Below are 15,849 nucleotides of genomic sequence, written 5' to 3'. Positions count from 1 at the left end.
GCCACTTTCTTGATTGCCATTTTTAAAACCACGAAAACAAAACAAAACAAAAATAAAGAAGAACCACTTCTTATTTCAGCAACAATTGGGTTAATATTCCAGGCTTGATGACATCACAGTATAAACAGAGCAGCCTGCCTTATCTCTCTATGTTCAAGAACACAAAACAAATTTAGTTGCCAGCATCAAAACAGTTAGTGGCGTCGTGAAGAAGCAGATTCGTCAAAATAAAATAGACCAAAAAGAGAATAGTCCCAGACAATATAATGTTCCTCGGAATAGAAATCCCTCTTCTGTTTATATCTTTAGAATGCACTTCCAGGACAGCTTTTTGCAATAGAAACAGAGATAAGCTGTTAATTTCGTGAATAACAGAGAAGAGTTATAGCTCACCCAGAAGTTCTTTAAAGCTGATTCATTTGACAAATCTCTTTTTGCTGCAACAATTTAAACCAAGTAAAAAAAATAATAGAAAGAAGGGTGCTTGCCTGTTAGTCCGTTTTCTCTTTGAAGAAAAGATAAACGTATCGCATTAATCAGATAGAGCTTGTTCGGAAGTCCGTCCGGCATTGCTGGCTGGACCTTTTCTCATAAATTAATGAAATCCAGTCCTCCCAACAAAAACAGGCTTTTGAGGTTGATCTCTACGTTTCTCCCTGCCCGGGAGAAATTTCATCAGTCAAAAAAAAATGTTCTGACTGATTTATATCTGAATAAGCTTCTTTTGAGGCGGGAGCCCGTCTCAAAAGCAGGCACAAGCGAAGTCACCCTTCCCGCCCGGCTGGTAGCTTTCAAGAAAAACCTTACAATATCAAGGTGTAGGTTCTCGGCGGAGCCTTATTCTACAAACATCGGTCTTACATTGTGTGGTTGTCGAAACAGAGATAAACCATATCATTAAGCATTTCGGCTTCGGCTTATGTCAGTAAAGTATTTGGCTTTCAAAAGAATTTCAGAAGGGAAAATCCTTTAAACACTTAGCTTTGGAACACAAAGGGACTTACTTCTGAGTAAACATGTAAAATGCCACATTCTGCCACTTAACTCTATACGAGCTATTTACAGAATCAAATTCCAGAGTCTGTTGTAGCAAAAATAACAGGAGACAGGAGTCTTATGGCACCTTACTGAGGCTGCGACGTTATGCCCACCGATCTGGGAGTAAGCACTACTCACCATAGTAGGGCTTACTTGCGACTAAACCTGTAGGGTTGGGCTGTAATGGCACACGTTTTCGCAAACTAAAGTCGACTTCATCAGGTAGGTAGCAAGACCTGTTATCATTGGCAGATTGTCTATGGGTCTGTACCTCAAGCAACAAAGAATATTGTCACACCTTAAAAACTAACGTATTTATTATGATGCTAGAGCCCACTTCTGATGCAGAAGTGTAATCCTCAGTTGACAAAGTGTACACATGACTGTAAAGGAAAAAAACACAGAAGTTTGAGTTGAAGGCAATGAAACGCAAATAGTACCGTCTAATAATTCAACTAGAAATAATTCAACTAGAACTTAAAATAAGGATGCAAAATAAGCACAGTAACCTTTTGCAACACAGTAATTGGCGATAAACATTTTACAATTGCTGAGTAAATTAACACTTGTAATGGACAGGAAACCATTGTCACAGTTCAGATCTAGGTGAACAGAACTGTGCTTCTTGATAAGCTGCAATTCAGCAGTTTCAAATGAAACTTGGGAAAGAGAAAAATTAAATACACTGTTTTTAATGGCACAATATTAAATAAGTTAGAATGGTACACAGAGCTATTTCACGAGGACACCTGCCAGCAGCAAAACGCTTAAAGCTAAGACAGATTCGTACCAAATAAAATGTTACCAGAAATTGGAAAGCACAGATTCCACTACATAAACTAAAGAGAATTTGCAGCCATTAAGACATGGATGAGTGAGTTTGTTTGCTTATTGCTGTTGTTATTTTATTACTTATAAAGCACAAAAATATCTAAGTGCTGTACAGAGATTAAAATATAAGACAGTCTTGGCCCACAGGCTCACAATCGAATAGATGCGATGCAAATGGAAAAGGGAATAGTGAGGCATGAGGAAAGCAAAGTGAGATACCAAGTCTTTCCCATTACATAATCTCATATTACATTAGTATCTTACCCTTCCACTGAGGAACCCAAAGCAATACAGAAGTCGTTTGTCCCATTTGTTTTCACAACAACCCTGTGAGGTAGGTTCGGCTGAGAGAATGAGACCGGCTTAAGGTCATCTGTGAGTTTTTATGCAGAGCATGAATTTGAGCCAAACTTCTGTTCAATACGCCTCACTATCATGTTATGACTGCCCTTGAAATTCCGATAAGCCCTCAGCTATATTCAGTGTCGGACTGGAAAGTGTGGCTTTGATGTCTCCCCACTGAGTGCTTTGCTTGTATAGTTTTGTTCCCCTGAGCTCATTGCCATTTTAGCCCACCCAATATCACCCTTATTCTTGAGCTGGGTGCAAAAGGACCAGAGTGACTGACAATCAAGAAGCGAATGGGTTCAACAGGAGCTGAAGGCGCCCTGTAATCTCACCCCTTTAATGAAGATGCATAACTGGTCATTTCACTCTCTTGTAATTTCTCTAATTATATTTCAGTTTCCTCCTCCCTCATGAAGGAGCCTTAGTGTGTCAGCTTTACCTTTCCCTTCCTTGAACTTTCAGCAAAGGAATCTAATACTGGGGCTCCATTGTGTTCACCATGCAACCTCGTGACTTAGATCACACATCTCATGGCTCCCCTTTATTGGAAAAGGGAGGGGAGCTGAGGAAAGAAAGTGGTGCCTTCATACCAAAGGGAGGGGCGGGGCACATGTATGCAAATTAGCTCCCTTTCTTATAGTTCCTGGCTCTCCACTCCTCTCCTTTGCTATTTAGAAGCTCAGGAGACTGCAAAGAGCTCAGAGCTAAAATGCCACAGAAATGGTACCTGTGGGTTGCAATTTGGGCCCTTCTGGCTATAGCTACAGCTCAACGCGGTAAGTACAGTCCAGTTTTTCTCTTGGAGTGAATGATAAATTTTTTTTACTAGGTTTTTTGTATTCCATCCGTTAGGCTATTCCCATCACACATTTGTCATGGTGGGGTCCCAAGTGCTGCAATTTATTTCGCAGAATCCAGTTAAATCACTACCCTACATGGTCCCCAAAAGTCAGGGTCCTTGCTGTAGCACAAGTATGTATCCATCCACTCATTATGAAGAAGGTGTGATTATCCTAATATATTCTGTACTGGACTCCATTAAAATTTTCTTCAACTCAGCAAGGAGTGTCGATTCCCTCACTGTTTCAAGGCAGTGGAGGCTACATTTCTTGTTTCCATCCTTTGCAGACATGAGAAGTTGAACAACCATCTTGTTCTAAACTGTTGAATTATTCATATTTGTAGCCCAACCTGCCTGCCAAGTGGTTAACAACTATAATAACATAACATGCTTGAGAAGAATATGATAATAACAGAATGTGATAATGATATAATACAATGACACCAGGGTAGATTTCAAATATTCTGTGTGTGCCTGTGTGAGAATATGCAAAGGAGTGTGGGGCTTTGTTGTACAGTTCAACATATGCACCATATACATCTTAATACTACAGTTACTTTGCTTTGTATTCTATATGCTATCACACCTTAATTTGCTAAGTAACTATTCCCTTCCATCATCATTCCATTGCATATGCAATTTCATTTTTGATGCATGCTAATTTAAGATTTTAATTGCATTGCACTTGACTGAATTTTTTAAGGCAAAAAATCCCCAGCAAAGAGCATTTTACATGAGGCTTAAATAAGCTTTGTCTTCAGTTGGCTCCTAGCACAAATGTAAATGCTTCCATTCCAAAGTCCTTCCTATATTCACATAGCATTCGAATGTGACACAAGAAAGGCTTCGTAATGTGTTTTGCTTTCATAGCAGGTACTCAGAAACAATTCAAATGGAAGGCCTGAAAGTCTTTTGCATATTTTTTGTTGCAATTCTTACATTTGGAATCCTCAGATGCAAGCTATTGACTTACCCTCTTCAAAGGCAAATTTCCATTGGATCAGAGATGTGGGCCACGGTATGCAAACAGTTTTCAAAGTCCACAGACTTTTATCAAAAGGTCTGACGTTTAGCTAAGAGGCTGAGCCTCTTGACATCTGTAGTCAACCATTTATTTATTCAGAGACAGCTAATTTTATCTCCAAGATCAAGACAATTTTCTAGTGCTGGTGTGGTGTGGGTGTGATCCAGATCTGGGCTCTGGCAGGCAGATCCAAACTAGAAAGCAGGCTTAATTCTGACGGTAACCATGGTAGAAAAGAATGTAGACATTAAAAGAAAAGTTGATTTCATTTGCATGGCTGTAGTTCTGAATTTTGGCTCAGTTTTAGAATAATCAGGTGGCATGTGAGGATAAGCTCTTCCCCAGGAGCTGTTTTGTCCACCAATTCCAATTTGGTAATACCATTCTGCCTCAGAAATAGCCACCCCATCTTTGTATTCATTGACTTGATGGGTAACAGAGTGAAGAATACACACACACACAATTTTGCCTGCCCTTGTAAAGCCAAACCTCGTGGTGATCTGGATTTGTGCCTGGACAGAGAAGTCCCCACCCTCGCTCCATCTAATCCTCTTGTGGTGGTGCTTGCTGTCTGGGATGTGGAATGTGTATGTGTACTTAATATGCAGAGAGATTTAGGATGGACAGTCTCTGCCTGGACAGTTAGATCATATTATGTAGCTTAACTGCATTAAAGGGGGAAAATACCTTGTAAGTGAAATTTGGCTTTAAACTCCCAGCCATTGAATATGTTTGTACATTCTTCAACCAGATTAAAGACCCTCTTAGCACCCAAAGGTGTTCCCGCCCTCTCTTTTTGTTATGCAGTGCCTTTTATTTCTTAAAGGGTATTTTATATTATTAAAATTTGCATTCCATGGAATGTACTACAATGAAATACAACAAAAGAATGAAAAGAAGCAGTAAAACTGCAATAAAAAATAAATACGGATATGACATGCCGCAGACCACTTGAATGAAGCTCTCAAATCACTGGTGGTCCATGGAGCACAGGTTGGGAGTCCCTGGTCTAGACTATATCGAGCTAGATGGATCAATGGACTGTTCAGCTATTGGGCATCTTCTCATATTTCTAGGCTAAATAGGGATTTTTTTTGCAGCAATTTCTTCTATTCATCCCTTCCATAGTTCCCTTCTCCCATTGTGGAGATCTGAATTTAAAATTTTAATACGGGTAGGGAATCTGGGCAGGCTGTATAACTAAGGGTAAAACCCAGGACAACCACTATTTTCTAACTTCCGCTTGATGCCAACCAGCCACCCCGCTTTCTCTGCTCACATTTTCACAGGTCCCAACAGTTGTGTTTCAAGTAGTAAATTTGCCTTACACCTCACTGCCCTTTGCAGCCTCTCCCCCTCTGTTTCTGTGGCAAGGAGCCCAGGACTTTTCTGTTCTGTTGCGGATGCAGGCAGCATGTGATGGCTCAGCCCAGCCCAGTGCCATGGGGCTCCCATCACATGGGGCTTGGCAGGCTCTGCTGAAGCTCTTTCATGTGACTCTCAGCTGAGGGCAGGGCTCTGTAGTTGAACTATGGGTTAAGAAGATACAACCTGTATTTGCAACCTTCTACCAGAAGCTCACATACAAAATGAAGCAAGGTAGGGGCAGAAAGAGGGTTGCTTGAGCGTTGTGGATGGGTTTGTAGTTTGCCCCCAGGCCTGGTAGAAAGTTAGGATGATGGTAGGTTTAAACATTAGATTTGGGAAGGAGTGGTGAGCTGGAGTGTCCAGATGCATTAGTGGAGGAAATATTCTTACATATCATAGTGCTGCAGGAGTGAGTAATGCCATGCTTACCACAGTTCCTTTTCTATGCCATTGTTAAACATGCAGGAGCCCTATATTATTGTTATTATATCACCATCTTTCCTTCTAATTCCATTGTTCAGAGGTGTGCGAGTCCCAATGTTTATGTCGCCAAAATGGTGCCATCCATTCACACGAGAGGGGTATCAACAGGCTTCGGGGAACCCAAAGGTTTGCAGAAGTGTGAAAAATATTTATAAAAATTATCCATAAAGGAGAAAGAATCCCATGTTCAGTGGCCATGGATTGCTGAGTGACAATTGGAGAAAGGATGGGCAACTGAGTGGGGAGGGGAATGGAATGGAGTATCTTGGAGGGGGGCATGGCTGGCTGAAACACTGAGCAGGAGCACCCCATACTGCAGCATTTGATTGCAGGTCCCATTGATGTGGAAATCTGAAATACCAATAGTCAGTCAGCAGGAAGATTACTAATGCAACATAGAATCACAGCTCTACATATCAATAAAGTGCACTGAAAGAGTGAGGAAAACCCACTGCGGTCACTCCACATTTATTTAGTTCCAAAGAAGAGCTATGTGCTGTACAGATTGTGGAAGTGACATGAAAGCTCATAATTTAAAACTTAAATTGTGAGTCACTGAAACACAATAAAGAAGTAATGAGAGGGGATGGAGCATCAGGGCATCTGATGAGAATCTAGCACCCTGGGGGGAAAGTGGCTGAGGTGTGTGAAGAGGGTGACTGGGGGCTTTTCCAGATGATTGCTTTATTGCACAAAGAATGCACAGCCATTCATTGTTGGGAAGAATGCAGACTCCCCTGCCTTGGCTAGAGTATCCGTGGTGCAGAAACAGCATTTTCCCAGCATTCAAATTTTAATATTTTATTACAAGGGATATGTGATTGCCTTGCACCCCTGCTAGCACTTCCATCACTCTCTGCAGTACCCATGTGGAATGTGGTGGCATGAATGCTGGGCAAAATGCTCTGGAGCATCTGCCATAAGATGCTGAGGGAGAGAGAGACAGCTGCCAGCAACCCTTGCGAGGGTTTGCCTCTTTCTGTTGTGCTGGGATTCTTGAAAATAACAGGCCTCAAGACTTCCAAGGGCTAGCACAGACATGGAGAGTTTTAACGCTGTGGATCCCAGAACACAGTCAAACCTATTCATCCCAGATTGCTCTCGGTCAGTCAAAGGCCTTGGGTTGACTAGGCTGCAATTATTCAAGTGTTTTGAAATTCTGGCTCAGAGGAAGGAATCAACAGTGCCGTTGGGTAATTTTAGACTCTGGACTTAATTGTCTTATGGGAGGCCCTCTCTTTAGATGGTAATCAGGGCCAGCTCTGTTATTAGACAACTGCCGTAGGCAGTGGTTATCAGGGGTGGGGGTGCAACAGAAGCCCTCCTCCCAACTGTTTTCACTGAGCCCCCTTGTCTGTTCCTGTCTTCCTGAGCCAACACCCCAGTAGTGGTGGTGTTTGCTTATTGCTGGTGTAGGCTGGTTGGCAGTCTTGCCTAGTTGCCTTCTCTCAACACACCAGAGATAGCGCCACAGATGTTCTGATCAAGTAAGCAGGCAGAGGGACTGCCAGCCCAGGCCACACACTGCAGCAAGCATCACAGGTGTGCATGAGTTCCTCTTTATGTGACACATGATGGCTTTGCCACTGTTGCACTGCCGCTTTTGTATGAGCTGGCCACAAGCAAGCAGTGGAATGGTGAGCAAGCAGTGGCAAAGTGTTGGAGGACAGAACTATGCATGGCCAATGGCCAGTCCTGCATCTCTTAAGCTGGCCTCCTGTACTTCTGTGCAGTGGAGGACGTTGTTTTGTGGTCAGTGTTGAAACAAGATTCAAGGGCCAGCAGGGCTGTGGAGTTGGAATCAGAAGCAATTTTGGGTGGAGTCGGAGTCGGTAGAAATGTACCGACTCTGGCTTCAAAATAAAAACTTATAATATTATAACAAAAAATGGCCCTCAAACTTGGTGTTTCTCTGGAAAGAGACAGTATTAGAAAAAGAGCGATTGAAGAAGTCCTTAACCAAAAGGAGGAACTTAAAAAAACTCTCAAGGGATGCTTTGTATTTCTTAAAATGGATGCCTGCACATGCCACAGAGTGAACTATTTTGCCATCAATGTCCAATTTGTTTGTGACAAGAATGAAATAGTTACCAAGACACTGGCAGTAAAAGACACAGAGGCTCATCACACCATCGAGTTTCTCCAGGTCTTAGTGGAAAAGGTTCTGCAAGATTATGAACTTAAAAAAGAGCAAGTTCTTTGTATTGTAACTGACAATGCTTCAAACAGTACAATTAAACTAATGAATGCAGATAATGAAGGTGACCAACAGCTAGAAGAACACTTCAGAGATGTAGGAATGTTTGAAATTTAAGAGCATGCTCCTGCAACTGAGGAACAAACTGAAGTTGCTACAAAACAACAACAAAATTTGTTATTAGTAGTTAATATACATTTGCCATTTAAGGAGTCGGAGTTGGAGTTGGAGTCGGACAGTAGAAAAATAGAGGAGTCGGAGTCGGAGTCAAAGGTTTTGTGTACCGACTCTACAGCCCTGGGGACCAGTCTGGTTGGCTTTTGTATATGGAATGGCAGCAACACGTCCATGCACCCGGCATCAAAATGTCTCAAGCCAGCCCTGGATGGTAATATAGAGTGGTGGCTGGTGGCACCACGTCAGTAGGGCAGTGGAATCTGCTGCAGGTTTTAGTCCAAACTTTCACAATAGGTTCAGCACCATGCACAGCTCCTTTAAAGTTCGGACTAAACTCTGGAGCAGATTCCACTGCCCCACTGACATTGAGCCACCAACTGCCACTGGTAATATATATTACTTTATAACAGGGATAGCCAACGTGGAGCCTTCCAGATATTGTGGGCTGCTACCCCCATTATCCCTGACCAACTGATGCGAGCTGTAGTCCCACAACATCTGGAGGGTACCACATTGTTTATCCCTGTTTTAAAATGTGGTAAGCCAACCCTGCTACATTTGGTGTGTGTGTGTGTGGGGTGTGACACCCTTCTCTGGCTCTCCCTGTCAGGTTCCTACCTGCTCGTGGTTACTGCCTGTCTCTAGGCACCACCAGGGACTCCACCAGTCCGGACTGTCCTTTTATATGGTTTCTCTCCTCGCTCTAGCACAGATCTCAACAGATCCCCCTGCTAGGCTGTCCCAATCCCTTTGATTTACTCAGACTGCTTGTGGTGTTATTCTCTTCACCGCTGCCACCATTTGTTATCCTTCAGCCTTGGTATTTACCTCACCCTCCCTTCTGGTCTGTGAAACCCCAGCCAAGGATCAGGCCTCTGGTAAACCAAATTAAGTATTTATTAAATAACACAGAGAACAAGATTTCTTTAAAAGGCACTTAAGCATATGGTTACATCTATTCCTGAGGTACTGGTCTTAGTATTAATCCGAACTCCACCCTCTCCTCACATCCACCAACTCTCCACACAATCTCCTCTCAAAACCCACCAACGTCTACACACGTCCACACCACATCCACCTAGATTTACCTGACATTCTTCCTTTTATACTGTCAGCCATTTTAAACATTCAGCCAATCATCCAGCATTCTACTACCCATTCACTCCCCCTCCTCTTTCACTCCACTTACCATGTATCTTCTAAACAAACAGCACTTACCCTATTTACACTAATATAGGAACATCACATTTCCCCCCCCCCTTAAAACAACGGCAGAGTATTATTCCTGTTCCAGGATTTATACGTCGCGTTAACAATATAAACAAGTCTCTATGGGCAAAATGTCTTTCTTTGTTCCTCCGTCTGGTCACGTCACTGCAGTCCCAGCCACTTGCCTGGAAAGTCCATCGGCCAGTACATTGTCCTTGCCTTTTATCAACTGGAAGTCCACTTGATAGTCCTGTAGGGCCCAGGACCACCTCTGCAGCATAGTGTTATGGTTTTTCATAGTCTGAAACCATAACAAGGCCCGATGATCCATTGTTACCGTGAATCTTCGTCCCCACACGTATGGGCGCAACTTGTTCAGTCCCCACACGACTGCTAGGCACTCCTTTTGGACTGACGAATAGTTTTTCTCCCTCGGCGTCAGCTTGCGACTCAGATACGCCACTGGATGTCTAGTGCCTTCCCTCTCCTGCAGCAAGACGACTCCCAGCGCGAGGTCTGACGCATCTGTAGCCACGATGAATGGTTGTTCATAGTCTGGTGCTATTAATATGGGTCCTTTGCACAAGGCTTGCTTCAGCAGATCAAAAGCCTTCTGACATTCATCCGTCCATACCACACGCTCAGAACACTTCTTCTTTGTTAATTCATGCAAGGGGGTTGCTATTTCCCCAAAATTTCTCACAAACTTCCTATAAAAACCAGCCACACCTAGAAATGCCCTTACTTGTTTTTTGGTTAAGGGGATAGGCCACGCTTGTATTGCCTCCACCTTGCTCCATAAGGGGGTGACTTTCCCACTCCCCACCTTATGTCCTACACAGATTACTTCACTCACAACTTTCCCATTCACACAGCATGGTACAGATCTGATTGGGGCATGATCTCCAGTATCAATGGAATGTTTGGCTATACTGGTTCGGCCAGGTTTATTACTAAAGAGATTCCCATAGTTTTTCAAAACTCTCAGAATCTCTTCTGACCATTCCAATTGATCTACCCCTCCTTTGTCTTTGCTTTCCTGTACCAAATCTGGAAGTTCAGGCCCACTTCCCTCAGGGAATAAGGTAACTTGCAACACCTGTGGATCCCTGGTATGGTAAGGCTTTAACATATTTACATGAACCACTTTGTTTTTGTTTAATTGGTCTGTAGTGATTACATACGTCACTGTGTCAAGCCTTTCTCTGATGGTATATGGTCCTTCCCAGTTAGCCTGTAATTTGTCATGTTTCTTGGGTATGAACGCCATAACCATATCTCCCACATCATACACACGTTCCCTGGCTGTTCTGTCATACCAGTAACTTTGCTTCTGCTGTGCTTGACTCAAATTCTTTTTCACCACCTCCATCATTGATGTTAATTTATTGCGGAATTCCAATACAAAATCTACTACAGATGTTTTGTACTCTCCCAGGGTTCCTTCCCATGAATTTTTTAATAGTTCCAAAGGTCCCCTCACTTTTCTAGTGAACATGAGTTCAAAGGGTGAGAAGCCTGTTGACTCTTGAGGGACTTCTGTGTATGCAAATAAGAAGCATCCCAAACGTTCATCCCAGTCTTGTGGGTGATCTTGAACATAGCTTCTTATCATGCCCTTCAAAACGCCATTGAATCTCTCTGTTAGCCCATTAGTGGCGGGATGGTAAGTAGTGGTCTTTAGATGTTTTAGACCACAACATTTCCACATACATTGCATCACTTCTCCCATGAATACACTGCCTTGATCTGTCAGCACTTCATGAAGGAAACCCAGCCTAATAAAGATTTTTAATAAAGCCTCTGCCACTACAGGGGCTTCTACAGATCTTAGTGCTTCTGCGTCTGGGTACCTGGTGGCAAAATCCACCACCACCACTAGATATTTCTTGCCATGCCTTGTGGGTTTGGAAAAAGGGCCCACCAAATCTATTCCCACTCTATTAAAGGGTTGTCCAATTATAGGAAGGGGCTTTAAGGGCGCCTTAGTCTTTACTCCACTTTTTCCCACCTTTTGGCATATTCCACAAGATAGACAATGTTGTTTTACATCTTTGGAGATGTTTGGCCAATAATAGTGTGCCGCCAATCTCCTGTTGGTCTTTTTTATTCCCAGATGTCCTGCACATGGGACATCGTGGGCTACCTCTAGCAATCTGGTTCTGTATTTGCTAGGTACTATCAATTGCTTCACTGGTTCACATTCATCCTTTCTCTCAGCGGGCATCCACAGTCTATATAAAATCCCATTCTCACACATAACTTGATTCCTCAGTTTGTCAGTGAAAGGAATCTGTTGGATCAGAGCTTGTTCCTTTATCTGCTTCAAACTTATATTTTCATGCAGCTCTTCCCTGAATTGCTCTGCTTCTTTCTTTTCAGAGACCACTTGATACAGTTTGTCTCCTTCAGCAGGCCTACCAAGGGTTGCTATGGGGACCTGAGGCTCGGAAACAGATTCCACCCTGTTTCCTTCAACCCCCCTTAACATGGCTTCTTTTTCTCTGCCAAGTTACTGTCTGGTCACCACATATATTTTCCCTTGGGCTCCCATAACATCTCTTCCCAATATCACTGGTTCTTGTTGTTGGGCATTAATGCCTACTTTATATCTGCCCTCTCGGCCTCTCCACGCCATTTTCACTAGGGCCACAGGCAAGCTTTCTGGTTGACCCCTCACTCCTTGGATATTCACCGTTTCCTGAGGTAATATTTCCTCAGATTTTATTAAATCTGGCCTCAGTAACGTCTGAGCGGCACCAGTGTCAAGCAATGCCCAATAATTTGCCCCTTGTACACTCACTTCCTCTCTCAGACTTGAATCAAGGTCTGTTACTTCTGTCCAGTTTATCTGGCAGAACTGAACCTTTTTCGCTGTTTCTAAAGCCTTGGGCTCTGTTTTCACTGCCCTTGTCTGAGCAGGATTACTAATGGGGTTGGCAACCTCACATTGAACACGTAGGTGCCCCGGTCTACCACATTTGTAGCATAATTTCTCCTCACTTTTAGGGTACACAGATCCACTCTGGGGTGTCCTGTGCCCTTCATATTTTACTGGAGGACTCACTCGCTGTGGCACCACATCCTTTCTGCCAGCATTATACGGTCTGGGTTTAAACTCTCTTGATGTTTTCCCCACAAAGCCAGTTCTATTGGAGGCAAAGTGATCCGCCATCTCGGCGGCCTCCTGCACCGATGTAGGGGAACGGTCCTTGACAAGGAGCCTTATTTCTGGTGGTAACTGATGGTATAATTGATCCAGTATCATGAGGTTTTTCACCTCCTCCACAGACTGAGCTTTTGCACTTGTCAGCCATTTCCCAAATATGTCCATCAGTTTTGCCCCTAGCTCCACGAAAGACCTCCCTGTCTGTATCTGGCAGTTTCTGAAAAGCTTTCTAAAATAATCAGGCCCCAGTCTGAATCTTTTGTATACTGCCTCTTTAAACTCAGCATAGGTGACGGGCCTGTCTGAGGGGAAATATTGGTATACCTCTGCCAATTCCCCTTTGATCAGGTTTGATAAATACTGCATGTATTTATCTTCAGGTAGCCCCCACAACTGAGCTGCCTTTTCACAGGTTGTGAGATAAATTTGAGGATCTTGACCAGGCTCATAGACAACAAAGTCCTTTGGAGTAATTTTTATTTTTGCTCCATCTCTGTCTTTCCTTGTCTCATCAGAATGAAACTTCTCTCTTTCAAATTTTAACTTTTCTGCCTGTAATTCCGCATCCACTCTCATTCTCTCAAATTCCAACTCCCGCTGTTTTTCCTTCTCTGCACCTTCCATCCTCAATCTCTCAGTTTCCAACTCTCTCTGCTTGTCTTTCCCATCAGCTTCCATCCTCATTCTCTCAGTTTCCATCCTCAACTTCTCTCTCAAATACTCTATATAAGAGGGATTGCTTAAGTATCCTTCTGGGGTCTCTTCCCTGACAGGTTGTTTTTGCTGGGCAGTTGCAAATCCTATAAGTGCTACCCTCAATTCATCTACCCCTTTACCCTTGTGAGGTAAATTGAATGTTATGCACTTCTCCACCAGCTCCTCTCTTTTCATTTTTATATATTCAGCCATGGTGTTTGAGTTCACTCACTCTTTGCCACACACGCTTTGCCAGTCACTCTCACAAGTAATCTTGTTTTGTTATTTCTGTTTGCCACACCACTGTTAGGGATTCTCTAGTATTCGTACCACTGCTACAGCCAACACCTGTGACGTATTCTCCTGTGTTCGTATCCCACCGCTACTGCCACCACATGTGACGCCCTTCCGTGGCTCTCCCTGTCAGGTTACTGCCTGTCTCTAGGCACCACCAGGGACTCCACCAGTCCGGACTGTCCTTTTATATGGTTTCTCTCCCCACTCTAGCACAGATCTCAACAGATCCCCCTGCTAGGCAGCACCACCAGTCACGTCCTATAACCAGTAGTCCCAGAGACTCGGCCTGAGTCTCCCTCAATTAGGTTACCTCTGTGACTGTGTGCTAAAGCTGTCCCAATCCCTTTGATTTACTCAGACTGCTTGTGGTGTTATTCTCTTCACCGCTGCCACCATTTGTTATCCTTCAGCCTTGGTATTTACCTCACCCTCCCTTCTGGTCTGTGAAACCCCAGCCAAGGATCAAGCCTCTGGTAAACCAAATTAAGTATTTATTAAATAACACAGAGAACAAGATTTCTTTAAAAGGCACTTAAGCATATGGTTACATCTATTCCTGAGGTACTGGTCTTAGTATTAATCCGAACTCCACCCTCTCCTCACATCCACCAACTCTCCACACAATCTCCTCTCAAAACCCACCAACGTCCACACCACATCCACCTAGATTTACCTGACATTCTTCCTTTTATACTGTCAGCCATTTTAAACATTCAGCCAATCATCCAGCATTCTACTACCCATTCACTCCCCCTCCTCTTTCACTCCACTTACCATGTATCTTCTAAACAAACAGCACTTACCCTATTTACACTAATACAGGAACATCACATGGGGCCCTGAATGTCTCCCCCAAAGTCTTACCCTGATGGCACCATTGCAAGGAATAGATCTGACATACACCCTACACTTTCCCAGATGGGGCCCAGGATCAGGTGCCTCTGCTCCCTTATTTCAATGGGGCTACTCTTCAAGTGATATTACAACACATAAAAAATGTCTGGAACTCACTGACTTACTCATGTTGTTAAAACACTTCCCCATGAGCTAGAACAGCCTTCCCCAACCTGGTGTCTTCCACATGTTTTGGACTACAACTCACATCTGCCCTACCCAGCATGAACAAAGGTCAGGAATGATGGCTATTTTAGTCCAAACGCCAGTGAAAGGATGAGTTAGAGCCTTGAACTTTGGTGTACAGATGGTAAAAGGCACCCCAATTACATTTTTTCCATTTTCCATCCCCTGATTTGTGAAAGACATATGCCCCATAATAGTAAATAATTCCCACACTACCTAGGAAGCTGAAATGTGATACATATATATGATGCAGTGGCGTCCAATAGATCCTTGTCAGTGGGGCAGCAGAATCCACTCCAGGGTTTAGTCCAAACTTTCAAGGAACTGTCACCGGTTGCCACCTGCTGTTGACATGATGCCCTGATTCTTAGAAAAGTCTGAAAGAGACATTGTTCTTCCCTTGACACAGAAGCAAGAAGTGTACCACAAGCGACTCCTACACTAGCTAAGAAATGAGGTACACATGGAGGCTAAGATTACTGGAACATTCTCCCCGCCCTCCCCTTGGGACATTATTACACCACACAGGTTAGGACATTACAGTACATTAATAACATAGTACCAGCACAGAGCAAGCAAAAACACACCTAGGATGGAATTATGAGAGTTCCCTTGCCAAAAGAATTTAGGCTTTCATTCATCGCTCATAATGCGAGACCACGATTGCAGAACACAAGCATAATTTATGCGTAAGTGCACATATATTTAAGGCATGGTGGGCACCCCATGGCACTCAGATGTCATTAGACTTCAGCTCACATTATCCCTGACCATTGGCCATGCTGGCTGGGGCTGATGGGAATTGGAGTCCAACATCATCTGTTGGATGTAACATAGGATTCTCTGCCCTGTTTTAAGACTATGAAAACAGCCACTTCTATTCCTCACTTAAATCTCTCCCATTGTTTAAGCAAATAATTTTATACTGCTTGGATTGCATTAACAAAAGACGAGATAGTGGCCTTCGTAACACGGAAAATGGGTTGTCCTGTCTCCATCAAATGTCCTTTAATCTCAAATCTGAAATGAAGACTTAACTAGTTTCCCTATTTAACAATAGCAGTCTATCTTTTCTTGAATGTGTAGTTAAA

General features: G+C 43.3%; 1 protein-coding gene across 3 annotated transcripts in view; it reads left to right on the top strand.

Annotated features, from left to right (window-relative positions):
* Nucleotides 1-2,891: 2,891 nt before the first annotated feature.
* The window catches only part of PMEL (premelanosome protein), a 33,078-nt gene continuing 20,120 nt past the window's right edge, over nt 2,892-15,849 (top strand). For all 3 annotated transcript variants that reach the window (XM_061615478.1, XM_061615477.1, XM_061615476.1), the window contains exon 1: nt 2,892-2,993. In XM_061615478.1, the coding sequence (XP_061471462.1) occupies nt 2,927-2,993 (67 nt within the window). In that variant the 5' untranslated portion in view covers nt 2,892-2,926. The remainder of the gene's footprint in view (nt 2,994-15,849) is intronic.

This window comes from Rhineura floridana, chromosome 3 (assembly GCF_030035675.1).
Source record: "Rhineura floridana isolate rRhiFlo1 chromosome 3, rRhiFlo1.hap2, whole genome shotgun sequence".
In the NCBI taxonomy this organism is placed as follows: Eukaryota; Metazoa; Chordata; class Lepidosauria; order Squamata; family Rhineuridae; genus Rhineura; species Rhineura floridana.
The sequence above is the reverse complement of the archived record's forward strand: the minus strand, read 5'-3'. Positions and strand labels throughout refer to the sequence as shown.